The following is a 14,152-nucleotide window of genomic DNA, read 5'->3' as shown; positions in this document are numbered from 1 at the left end:
GTAAAACTAACCAAAGTTCTGTCCACTGATGTAGCACAAGAGATGTGTTTAAAAAGGGGGGGGGGGGGGGGGGGAGACACTCTTTAGGTTTTATTTTTTGTTTCTTCCAGTTATGTTAGGGAAAACACTGAGAAATGACCAGGAGTCCTATCTGTAGTTAGTGGACATTGAAAAATAAAAAGTACAATTGTTACAAATGAAAAATGCAGAAACAAAAACAAAAAAAGCCACAACCCAAACAAGACAAAATTTAAATGCTCAAAACTGGCAGTACAAAAGAAAAGCTCTCTCCTGACTTGTACTGTGGAAATATGACTGCCTCCAGACAACTGCGCCAAAGAGTTTAAAAAATACACAATAAAAGTAAATACACACACACACACACACAAGCAAACTTCAGGTAACTATTTTGGATTGCAAAGGAGAATAAACTTAATGTTCAAACAATCTGTTAAAATAACCATCTGGAAAACAAGAAACAAAATAATAATTGCCCATAAACCAATTTAATGCTGTAATTTAGAACAGAAAGAACACAAAAAAGTTTAAAATCAGCTGTTAATTGGCCTCAAGTATTCAAACACTAATTTGCCAGCTTCAGAGAAATAATATGAGTGGAAAAATAAATGCCAACAGGAAATATTAATGATTGGAAATTATCCAGAATATACAAGTCCAAACCGATAATACACAATATGTTTCAAGTACAGAGAGGCTTTTACATTAAGAAAAATAACAAAGCTCAGTACAAAGCATTATGTACTGAGACATAAAGTAAAATAAAGCAGTAGTATATTTGTAAGAAGGAATTCAGGTGTCTTGACATTACAAGGATTGCCAGACAATCATCTTAAATTAGCAAAGAAAGTTTTATCCTGAAAGTCTTCAAAAATATAATTTTATGACAGGAAAGTTCACAAACTATTAAAGGATAGAATCATATGAGTAAAACTGTTGAATGGTACACCTAAAGAGTGAATTTTATATGAAAATTAAACTTCAATAAAACTTTTTTCTTTTCCCTTTTTTTTGTCTTTTTTTGTGACCGGCAACGGATCGCAACCCTCAGTGTCGCGCCCGTACCGGGCCGGGACCGGCAACGGGATCGCAACCCTCGGTGTTGCGACCGCACCTCGCTCAGCCAGTGAGCGGCCGGTCTGTATGTGGGATCCGAACCCTTGGCGGGAGCACCGCCACACTCACAAGCGGCGCACTGTAGCAGTGCGCCACCGGGCCGGCCCTCAATAAAACTTTTTTTAAAGTCACATGGCTCATAACTGGCCAGCTACCAAAAAAAAAATAAAATTTAAATTTAAAAAAATTAAAAAATTCTGGGGCCACCCCGTGGCTCATTTGGGAGAGTGTGGTACTGGTAACACCAAGGCCACAGGTTCGGATCCCTATATAGGGATGGCTGTTTAGCTCACTTGGGAGAGCGTGGTGCTAACACCAACAAGTGAAGGGTTAAGATCCCCTTACTGGTCATCTTTTAAAAAATAAAAAATAAAAAAATAGATAATTTTAATAAATCACACGGCTAAAAAAACTAGTATACATGTAAATGTTAAGATAACTGAATAGCGTGATTATGGGTTGTAGTGGATTGAATTATGTCTCCCCAAAACTCACTGAACCTTGAATTGTGTCCCCCCAAGTTTCATGTATTAGAAACTTAGCCCCCACTGTGACCGTTAAGAGGGTGGGAAATCCTATTATGGTAATTGAAAGGTGGGACCTTGAAGAGGTGATTGGACTGTAGGACCATGCAATAGTGAATAGATTAAGAATGGTGGTGAGGGGTGTGATTCTGAGGGCCTTAAAAGAAGAGGCGAGCCTGTCTTTCTCTCTCTCTGCTCTCACTGCTTCCACCAACTTGCAATGTGAGACCCCTGAGTCACTGTCGTCACCACCAGATGGACTTTGGACTTCCCAGGCTCAGAAACTGTAAACACTAAATCTCCTTTTCTTTCTAAATAACCCAGTTTCAGGTATTTTGTCATAAGCAACAGAAATGGACTAATACATGGGTACTCCGTGTTTTTTCAATTTCTGTCCCTGTTTTTTGCAATTTTTTCTACAATAAGCATGTATTACTTATATAATAGACACTAGATTTACTAAAGCCCTTTACATGATACAAACCTTTTACAAAGTTTAAACATGAAAAAGAAATAAGATATTATGGATAAGGTGAAAATGTTAAGACTATACATATTTTTGAAAACTAAACACACTAATATCACAGGAGGTACCTTGGTTTGTGTCAATACAATTTAACAACTTCAAAGTTAAATTCAGGAAGTTTTTACCAATTTGACAAAATATACAATGACAATGAAGCATCTATACAAAATGTTAATTCATTAAAATTAAATGTGTTCCAAAATCATCCCTGAACAAATTTAAAACAAAGACAAACACTATCTTCTAAGTAGAAATAGTCAAAAACAATCTCTAAGCCAGCTATACTTCTAATTACTTTAAACTTCTTGGATAAGCTTTAATTTCTCCAATTAATAAATTATTCTTCAAACTAGTGAAACCCGCATAGTATATTTTTAAACTAAATATATTCTATCTTGTGCCACACAAAGTCAGAGGTAATTTGGCTCATTATATTCACAACCAATACAACAGGACTCCTACTACCTCTGGGTAAAGGGAAGGGCAGACAGAGGGCTTAAGACTAGGTATGAAGTTCCATCTCTTCAGTTTCCTTCCATCACACCAACTTAAAGTAACCTTTCTGTATGATTCCTTTCACAATTTCTTTGGACAAAAAAGTCCTTCTATCCTAGATAGACTGTAAGATTTTTAAAAGCAGTCATATGGACTTACATCTCACATCCAGCACACTACCCCTATCATGTGGGGTATCTCCACCAGAATTACTGGACACACGTGTACCTAAAATGTACATTTTACCAAGGCGGATGTTGGGACGCAGATGTGGGTGTGATCCTAGAAGCACATTTTGATCCCATTTTTAATTTACAAATTACAAAACTCTAAGACAAAGTTCTAATTAAAATTAGAGCTTAGAAAGACATGCTAATTTCACTATCTTCTCTTAATTTTCCATTAACTCCTAAGAAAATCACAGAAATCAAGCATGCTTAGTTTTCATTCCTATTGGAAAATATGGTTAAAAACTCAGACCAACAAAGGGCAAGCTATTTTCCCATCAAACTTTCACAGAGATTTATAATAACTGAGAACAACCAGGATGCTTTAATTCAGTCTGTTCCAGAGTGCAGACCACATTCATGTATCTACCAGTAATTTCCACATGCTTTTAACCAAGAGGAACTAGACAGAGGTAATCTTCCCAACTTATATGTTGTGAATTTTCCATAAATTCCATTAATGAAATAATTTCCATTAATAAAATTTTACATTACACTTAATGAAAGTGCATGCGACCAAGGGGTTTGTGAAGTAAAATGATAAATCACTGGGTACGGTGCAATACCAATCACACATTCGTTACATAAGAAATCCCTGCAGGTGAAATGGTAGATATCCTCAGTATATTAGAACATCTGATCACACAACGTGATTCATTTCATGTTGCTACCTATAGAATCTTAAAAGTAGTAGTTGCTATTGTTTATCATAAGCCAAGTGGTTTATGGAACCCTTTATTCTGCCTACTTGGGAATAATGTACATGTTGCTGTGTGATCCTAACCCAGTTCAGAGTTACAACTATACAGCTTCTTAGGAAACCAGTGAGTTAAGTTGGATTATACTCTCTTGTCCTCACATAGAACAGATGCAGCCACAAAAAACAGGAACCTGTCAGAAACGCTGAGTGGCGGAGAATCCAGAACAGCAATTTTACCAAAATGTTTCTATAACAATAATTATGGTGCTTCAACTCACCTCTGACTACTCGTTTATTGTTTTAAATAATTAGGTCCTCCTGCCTTGCCTCAGGTTATTTCATTATTCATCAGTACTTCTATAATTTGAAGTGCTAATGAACTAGGAGAAACTAAAATCATTTAGTTCAACTGCTCTATGAAAAGATTTAGTAGAAGATGCAATTACAAATCTAATCCAAAGATTTCATTTCATTATTTAAACTTTATTTTTCAATGTGGCAATTATTTCTAATTGACATAGATTGGGACAGAAAATATAGACTATGGTATTTCTGAATGAAAATTTTTCTTTGAGAATCACACAGCTTTCAGATTTCTAACCCAACATTTATTCTCTAATCTCTTAACCTACTTTTTCTTCCTCTTTAATCAGAATCATGAGAATATAAAATTTAGGAAAAGAAAAAAATGTAACATCTATAAATATTACTAAAACAAATTCACATACCTGTCTCCTTCCAATTTGGGTATATCTGAGCAACTAGAGGAGTCCTCCAGCCATGCCAAAGTTGGTCTCCTTGAATCAACTCCTGAGCTTGGTTCTCCTGATAGAATAAGCTGCTGTACAATTGCTGGATCATAGGCATTAATTTCAAACTTTAAGTGCACCTAAACAAATGAAAAGTCTAAGTTTACAACAGACTTTTTTTTAATGACTACTCTGTTACTTCAAAATTAACATAATTAATAAAATTAACATAATTAATACCTTCATAATTTTGGAAACATCCCATATGCAGATCTTTCCTCGTTTAGTTGCAGCAGCTAGAAAATGAGGGCAGCTCCCCGACCCAAAGCAAGATATTCTGTCAGTTCCATCTGTACAAGGAAACTGTGCAGGACTTGTTGCAAGAGTTACTGACAATGGCACATTCTGTGTGTGCTCACCTTTCACAAACGGGCAGTTTGGGGAATGTCTCTCATGTTCAGACCTTTATACAGATTAAGAAAAGATTACCGAACAACAAAGCAGTTAAGTTTGTACATTAAAACAGAACTCTAGGATCACGATCATCTTTTTTTAAAAAAAACAATTGAACTTAAAGTATTCAACATAAAAAAGACTTTAATCTTACCAAATCATTCAGTCTTATCAAGATCACTCTAACATGGTCAAAAATTCACAATATTCACACATTCATTATTCAAAACATGCAACAATAGCAGTTGTTACCATAATTGATTACAAATAAAGTCATCTCCAATGAAACTGAGAAACCAATGCTACAGTATTATTTATGCTTTTAAAATACTGATGAAATTGTTTAAACTCCTGGTATTTCCTCACACTGGTTTCCTACAACTTTGAATGAATAACTACTTTGTTTCACTTTAAAATTCTTCATATATGTTGGTGGCCACAACTATAAATGACATATAGTAGAAACTCAATAAACGCCACTTATATTGCAAGAAGTTTTCAGTAAAGATCTGAAAACAAAGAGAACTCTAGGGTATGGAAAAAAATGATATATACTAAAAACACAAAAATATGCCTTAAATATGTATTATGAAAACCAACCTAACAACTTCTAGACAAAATTTCTTTTCAAAGATCCTTAGAAAGGTAAAATTCATAAATTATGCACTACTTCTTTCAAACAAATGCTTATTGAGCAAAAAGAAATGTTAAATTAATTTACTATAAAACCGTAACACGTTTAAGAAAAATAAAATACTAGAGCCTCAGATCAAGATTGGTAAAACAACTTTAACGATTTTCTCAACATTAAAAGCAGGCTCAACTTCAACACTTAAAAACTTATCTGCCCTACTTTTTATCTTCTTTTTGGTTTTTTCTTAAACTTTCACTACCTGTAATTACAAGGCATTACTTGAAAATGTCAGGATCCTACTAGGAAAAAAGAACCCCCTTTTTTTTTATCAACTCAATTGTTTTATTTCCATGGCAAAGAAAAAAGAGAAAACTTTACTCATAACACATGCTCTTCTTCAGGGTATGCATATTTCTTGTTACATTCACCTACAATTTACCTATATCCACACATAAATCTTGGGAAATTTACAATATGCAAATGTCTTCCATAGATCTTTTTATATTATACCTCCAAGCACATGATATATGGACCAGATTCCCTCCCAGATAAATCCTAGGGTATTTTTCTCCTTTCCACTTTTCTCTCTTACCTGAGTTTTAACTTTTTATTTCCACAAGTTACACCTGACTATATAAAATAAAGCTAAAGTTGTACTTCAATTATAATATTTACTCCCAGTAATCTCCTATCCCACATCCAAGTAACCACTATCATAAACTGAAGTGATAACTTCTAAAATATTTTCTATAAGTTTACACACATTATGTACATACACATAATATGGGGGGTGGTTCTTTTTAGGGATTTTTAATTTAAACGATCATTATATGAATCATTCTAAAGCAGCTTGCTTGATATAATAACATATCTGTAAGTTACTTAATGGTGACTGAGATCTGTCATTCTTTTTGCTGGATCGCAGTTTATTATATGAATATACCACATGTTATTTTGCTATTCCCCTCCTGATGGGCATTTAAGATGTTTCCAGCTTTTTACTACAATGATCATCCATTTTTTATGCCTCCATGCATACGAAAGCTATTAACTCCCTATGACAGATAAGTAGAAGTAGCATTGCTAGGTAATAGGGTGAGCCCATTTTTATTTTTTTTAAATTTCAATCTCTCTCTAAAGTGATTCCATCAACTCCCACACCAAAATATGAGTGTCCTACTTTCCCCTTCAAATTTTCCCTTTTGCCCCTTTCAGATTCAGAAGACGCCTAGGCTCAGATCCCCAGCTTCTATCAGTCCCCTCCCTCCTACTCATTTGGAGCATTGGTCCCAGGCCTTCAGAGACCCCACCTACTTCTTGAGAATTTGAGGAATCACAAATCCTGGAGCAAAGAAGAGGTAGAATCCCTGAATCCCTGACCATGTCAAGAAAAGACGGGTTTTGAAAATCCCAAGTTAGAAATTTGAATCAATTTTCTCACAGAAAATATTTAGAAATAAAAATACATGCTACAATATCATGGTACAATTTTTCAGGTATGGGTTAAATAACTATTTGAGGATCATCCTGAGAAACTAAAAATGTATATATTAAAATGGTTTCTATATAAAAATAGCTTCTGTGGAGAAAGACCAAGTTCCAAACAAAACTTTACCTAAAACAGAATTGCTCATATTCAACTCTCAGTCTGCAGAGATATGCAACTTGAAGTTTTCATACAGTATTTTCCAATGAATCCTGAAATCCATATGTACACTGCAATAGGCTTTGGCAAATTCACCCCATTCACATCAGCTTGTAAACATTGAGAGACTTCAAACAAATTTTAGTACAAAATAAGAAGCATATCTAAAAACCAAAATTTGGTTCTATCACTTACTAGCCATATCCCCTTCAGCAAATTTAATTTTTTTCATTTTAAAATGGGATAATTCCTATCTCATTGACTGACTGTAAGGATTAAACTGGAGAATATTCTTAGTTCCCTCCTATAAACTGGAGATAACAATAGTACCTACTTCACAAGATTAATGTGAGAATTAAATGAGTTAAAAATATACAAAGTACTTAGAATGGTAACTGGTAAATAGTATTATATAAATATTTTCTATTATTATTACTATTTCTATTAATAAGGCCTGAGCAGTTACTTGTAAAAATGAGGTTTCAGTACATAATCTCTAATATTTAACCAGGTTCTAAAACTCATGCACTTGGGCCGGCCTGTGGCTCACTCGGGAGAGTGTGGTGCTGATAACACCAAGGCCACAGGTTCGGATCCCATATAGGGATGGCCAGTTTGCTCACTGGGTGAGTGCGGTGCTGACAACACCAAGTCAAGGGTTAAGATCCCCTTACCGGTCATCTTTAAAAAATAAATAAATAAATAAATAAATAAATAAATAAAACTCATGCACTAGAATTCAAGGACACAAGAAACCCCCTAAAGTTACTTCAAAATTTGAAATGTGTACTATAAGGCCCTCCTCCATGAATTCCCTATTGAATGCCAGCCCTCAACAGACCAAAATTAAACTGCTGAAAGTAATGATGCAAAATTAATTCTACCACAACCTTCTGATTCTTGGTCAAAGCCTGGTTCTAGTCTTTGGCACTTCTCCCATGTACAGATTTTAGAAAGTCATGGACCTTGGAGACACTGTATGCCAAGTGATGTGACAGAATAGACAGAGCTATCCCATTCTCACAGGACAATGGCAAAAATGTGGATGGCAAAAAGGCAAGACAAATATTATATCAAGATCAGAAAAGTAAAATTTGGAAATGCATTTATAGGACTGAGCCTATCATGCCCAGATGAATCATAACTCACCAAGGTTCATCAGTAGGTTCCCAGCAAACGAGACACACACTACAAGTAAAACACATGGCTCTATCATCTCCAGATGAGGCAGGCTACAAAATTATAAAGAAGACAGAAAAGGTTAATCATTATTAAAATAGATTTTTTAATAAAAACTCTTTTTAAAAAGTTCATAATTTTAAGTAAAATACCATACTGAAGAAAAGAAAATCATACTATGCCATTAAGTCCCAACAATACACTGAAACCTCAAATGGCACGGTACTCAATCCCTAATCTAGTACCTTCTAATTGTACTACTAAAGTATTTAAAATATAGTTAAATACATGAAGGAAAATAACAGGTTTATTATTTCAAACTGAATCCCATACAGCTACATAAGAAACAGCAATTAAAAAGAAAAAGCAGGGCCGGCCCAGTGGCGCACTGGATAAGTGCGCCGCTTGGGAAGCGCGGCGGCGCTCCCGCCCGAGGGTTCGGATCCCACATACAGACCGGTTCCCGCTCACTGGCTGAGCAAGGCGCGGGAGCGGCACTGAGGGTTGCAATCCCGTTGCCGGTCCCCGGTCCGGTACGGGGGCAATACTGAGGGTTGCGATCCGTTGCCGGACACGGAAAAAGATAAAAAAGAAAAAAAAAAAAAAAAAAAAAAAAAAAAAAAAAAAAAAGAAAAAGAAAAAGCAAACCAGTCAATCTAATTCATGTAATATTCTTTAAGACACATAGAACAAAATGCTATATAAATTTCAGTTCAGGTTCTGATATATATAAAACATTTTAATTTTTATAATATCTATTATAATAAATATTTTTCATATGAGGTACATCAAAAACTTCATGGAAAGATTCATATTAACTTTTAATTCTATTTTTCCACAAACTTTTTGAAGTACCCTCATATTTATAATTATATATATCCTCATAGATTATTGCTATAAATTATGTTTGTATATTTAATATAATTTTTAATATATTACATGTAAAAATATATCCCAACTAAAATTAAAACTTCAGGAGCAATGCCAATAATGCTTTTATTGCATTATCCTAATCATCTACTACTCTGTTATGAATGCAGAAGTCAAAAACTGAAAATAAACACAAATCCAAAGAGAGCACTTTTCAAAAAGTAAATCTGGAGAATTCTGCCTATTTGCTGATTTAAAAATTTGTACCTAATATGAAACGGAGTTGTTATTAAGTACAATCATGCTTCACTTAACGACAGGGATATATTCTGAGAAACGCATCATTGTGCAAACATCACAGTGTACTTATGTAAACCAAGATGGGATAGCTTACTACACATCTAGGCTACATGGTATAGTCTATTGCTCCTATGTGAGTAAGCTTTATGCTATGTACGACAACTATGGCATCACTAGGTCATAGAAATTTTTCAGCTCTATTATAATCACCGTCATATATGCAGTCCATCACTGATGGAAACATCATTATGCAGCACATGATTGTATTAAGTAAGTCAGTTGTTAGTTACTTTTAACAAATTTATTTTTCCTTTTCGTAGACAATACACAACACAGGAAATAGCCAGTCAATATCATAATCAAAGGTATAGAAACAAAACAAAACTCATATATATGCATACACAAAAGCACAAAACCAAGCTGCATAAAATAAGCTTTTGAAAGAAGAATTAAAATGCTGATGATTTTACTGAGGGCTACAAAGGCATACTGAAAAACAATTTTGGGGGGTAGTCTTTTTTACCTGATGATAAAATCCAGCTTGAGCCATGGGATCTGGCTGCGCCCACCTATAGCCTACATGAGGCCATGAGGTAAATGTCTCCCGTCTGTTAGCTTCACTGTACATCAATGATCTGAAAGTAAACACACTTCATTTAACTGAAGTTTGGCATCAAATAAAAGTGAAATTCCTATTTAACACTGCACAAGAAAATTTTACTGTGCTATCAACAAAAACTGGGAATGGTTTAATGATCAAGTTCAAATTTTTATTTTAAACTAAAAATGATCACTTTTAGGAGTTTCTCTTAAACAGAGTAGGGAAAAAGAAAATCTGACTGGTGGTTACATCTGATAAACAATTCCAGGAGTAGATTAAATTAGCCAGTATTGCATAATTACCAAGCAGAGAACAGAAAATCTGGAAATGTAGAGGCAGAGATCCCTATGCTTTCATTACATGCCAAGTTTTGCATAACTGGATAAAGCTGCAACTAACGTAACAGTGGTTTTATCTCAACTATATTGAGAAAGTATTTTCAAGTTAATTTTTTGTTAAAGTAGAAAGCAGTTTTCTGTTTTTTCTCCAGAAAAATCCTTTCCCAGGAAACCTATACTCTCCAGGGATTTATCAAAACATGAAATCTTCACTTATGTGTTTTATGTTTAAAACACATCAGCTCACTCAGAGTCAAACTATAACAGAAAGTAGCAGAATAATTTTTAAAGGACCATAGTAGGGCCGGCCTGGTGGCGCACTGCTACAGTGCGCCGCTTGGGAGCGCGGCGGCATTCCCGCCGAGGGTTCGGATCCCACATACAGACCGGCCGCTCACTGGCTGAGCGAGGTGCGGGAGCAACACCGAGGGTTGCGATTCCGTTGCCGGTCCCGGTCCGGTACGGGCACGACACTGAGGGTTGCGATCCGCTGCCGGTCACGAAAAGACAAAAAGGAAAAAAAAAAAAAGGACCATAGTAAACTTAGGAAAAGTCCAAAAGGCTTCAAGTAAGAAAGGACTGGTAAGCAAAGCTTACTCTTCTAACACAAAACTGCAACTGGTAACAGAAAGGAAATAAAAAGAGAAAAATGGTAAAGATAACCACAAAGGGACAAGAAAATTACTTTTCTTAAATTCTTTCCTTATATTAGTGCATGATTTCCTATAATACTGCTAGTGAGCTTAGGTTTACTCACTGTTGTATTTCAGTACTAAAAAAAAAGTTGTTGGGTTAGAAAAGCATTCTCATTTACAGGTTATATAGGTCTTCAGGATAGGTCTTAGAACAGAAAACCTGTCTCATTTAATTATATTACTAGACAAAACAGCAGTAGCACCCAACAGACCCTAACTCAAACCTTCAACAGACCTAAGTTCATCAGTCTTCATAAGGCTCCTAGATTATTTTTTAATGAAACGAATACAACAGACTACATCAAAATTAATATTCTGGGACATTTTAACACCTCCAGAAACACTGAATATCCTATCTAATGAATGCATTATCTAAAATATAAAATTTGCTACAGCTTGCACTGATTTCTTTAGAAACTCTGCAACTGTTTGCAAAGAAAATAGCTCTGGAGGACTGGCTGTTACAATCTCAAGATAGGTATAACTCTCAGACAAGAAACCCTTATTCTAATTACATATTTTTCTTCTTTTGGCCCTCTCCAGACATATTCCAAAGAATATTTTAATGACAGCCATGGTACCTAGCACCTAATAGACTAAAAATGACAGTCTCTGCAGTTTGCCCAAAATACAGAGGTAGCAATATTATTATAGAATATAAAAAATATTCCCAATTGTGAATACAACTAATAGAAGTTATTTATATAATAACAAAATCACTAAACTAACAAAAGTAGGGCAACTGATTAAGCAAAGTCACAGTTTACCAAAATATAAACTAATAAATATTGCAAACAAATATAAGAGCAATACTTAAAATGCTAGGAGTTAAAAATCATTTCATTCAGTATTGCCTTTGCTAACATCAGCATGTACTATTTATAACTGTACTTCAGAAAGAAGCATAGGAAGTTACAATTCACATCCAACAAAAATGTGAAAATGTAAAATGCTACATGAGAAGGCAAATGTGAATATCTAATCAAAACTGCCAGGTTTTATATTTCTGTATAGCATTTCTAAACTTCAGCGCTTTTAATAAGAACCTGATTAATGTCATTCAAAGAGCAAATCATTTATGTTTTTAAATTAATGAATTACTAGCTTTTTAATTCGTGTTACATCAAACAGACACTCAATAAATCTCTACCAAAAAAATGATGGTTGAAATATGATTTTTATAATACTGTTTGAATCCAGGGAAGGCAGTATAAAATCATAACTCAAAATTACCCCGACTGATCTTTTAACTCATTTTCTTTTAATGAGAAAACAACAGATGGTTCTTTCTTTATAATCACATTCAGGTATGGTTTTTAAATTAGTCAAAATTTAAATCAAAGGTCACAAAATTTCATCAATGGCAAAATAAATATATATTGAATAATTGTAATAACTTTAAGTTGACAAATATTTACTAAGCAAGTACTAAACTGGAATTTTTTAAATATGGTTTTATTATCCTTTTAAATATCTTTAGGGTAATCAAAGATACTGTTTGGCAACAGAAATTCAAGCAGTAGCTTACTTCAATTCAGTATTTTGATAATGAGAATCTGGTTTTCAAAATACTTTGAATTTTTTTTTAAATCATACAGTTTTACAGTTATTCTTGATTAACCCAAAAAATAGTCAATTCAATCTCACTATCATCTCTCTCTACAAACAAGGTTCATACCTGTCTACAGAACGGCCTGGCCCCACTCCAAGTTCTGGACGTGCACTAGGTAAGAGGTAAGACAATCTGTCCATCACTGAGGACGCCACAGGTAAGGCAGCAACATTTTGATTTATTTTCTTGAGTTCATTTACAATGGCACTAGCAATGGACTTCAACACATGATGAGGAAGATGAAATGTAACTGTGGCCCACTGGGAAAAAAAGAGAGTATATGCAAAGGAAAATGTAGTCAACAGATTTAACCAAAATCATAACTTAACCATTATCAAATAAAGAACTATTTATCGGTCTCAAGTCAATCTGCCCATCAGTTTATCAATTAAAGCAGTGACTTACAATATTAAGTACAATATTAAGCATTAATAATTAAGTACAACTAAAATCATCTGTCATTTTTCATATCCATCCAGCACATACAAAGTGTTAAGCATAAGGTAGGCACTAAAAGATCTCCATTCATAAGATTATTTGGACAATTACCATCACTGGGGTATATAAGAATTTAGTTCACCTTGGCAGATGCATATGTAAAAAATGAAACCTCTTAATCACAAGAGCCAAGATATGGAAGCAACCTAGGGTCCATCAACAGAGCAATGTGATAAAGCAAATGTGGTATAAACGAGGGGTTTTCAAAAAGTTCATAGAAAGATTCTTGTTGTCTTTTAATTCCATTTTTCAGTGAACTTTTTGAAGTACACTTGTATACACAATGGAATAATATATAGCCTTAAAAAAAGAAAAAACTATAATTTGCAACTACATGAATGAATCTGAAGGATGTTATGCTAAGTGAAGTAAGCCAGGCACAGGAAGACAAATACTGCATGACAACATTTTTGTGGAATCTAAAAAAGATGAACTCTCAGAGTACAATAGGGGTTGCCAGAGGTGAGGAGCAGGGGGATGAGGAAAGGGGGGATATTGGTCAAAGGATACAAAGTTTCAGTTACATGTGAGGATAAGTTTTGGTGATCTATTTCACAGCATCGTGAACATAGTTAATAATGTATATTTCAAAAATTGTTAAAAGGGTAGATTTCAAACATTCTTACCACAAGGAAACGATAAGTAGGTGAGGACATGACTATGTTAATTAACCTGATTTAATCTTTCCACAATGTATACATATATTAAAACATCACACTGTACCCCATAAACATATACAATTATGATTTGACAATTAAAAATAAAATTGTTCCTTAAAAAGTGAAGCCTCTCTTGGGGCCGGCCCGGTGGCGCACTGCTATAGTGCGCCGCTTGGGAAGCGTGGTGGTGCTCCCGCCGAGGGTTCGGATCCCACATACAGACTGGCCGCTCACTGGCTGAGCGAGGGGCGGGAGCAACACTGAGGGTTGCGATCCCGAGGCTGGNACAGACTGGCCGCTCACTGGCTGAGCG

The 14,152-nt window shown here is 34.8% G+C and overlaps 1 protein-coding gene across 2 annotated transcripts in view; it reads right to left on the bottom strand.

Annotated features, from left to right (window-relative positions):
- The window catches only part of BIRC6 (baculoviral IAP repeat containing 6), a 252,572-nt gene that overhangs the window by 203,040 nt on the left and 35,380 nt on the right, over positions 1 to 14,152 (bottom strand). For both annotated transcript variants that reach the window (XM_008569149.1, XM_008569150.1), the window contains exons 4-8: positions 12,749 to 12,942; positions 9,960 to 10,071; positions 8,237 to 8,319; positions 4,596 to 4,818; positions 4,335 to 4,495 (exon numbers count right to left, since the gene is read on the bottom strand). In XM_008569149.1, coding sequence (XP_008567371.1) covers positions 4,335 to 4,495; positions 4,596 to 4,818; positions 8,237 to 8,319; positions 9,960 to 10,071; positions 12,749 to 12,942 — 773 coding nt within the window. The remainder of the gene's footprint in view (positions 1 to 4,334; positions 4,496 to 4,595; positions 4,819 to 8,236; positions 8,320 to 9,959; positions 10,072 to 12,748; positions 12,943 to 14,152) is intronic.

Source organism: Galeopterus variegatus, unplaced genomic scaffold (genome assembly GCF_000696425.1).
Source record: "Galeopterus variegatus unplaced genomic scaffold, G_variegatus-3.0.2 Scaffold468, whole genome shotgun sequence".
NCBI classification, from domain to species: Eukaryota; Metazoa; Chordata; class Mammalia; order Dermoptera; family Cynocephalidae; genus Galeopterus; species Galeopterus variegatus.
This window is presented reverse-complemented; position numbering and strand designations above follow the sequence as displayed.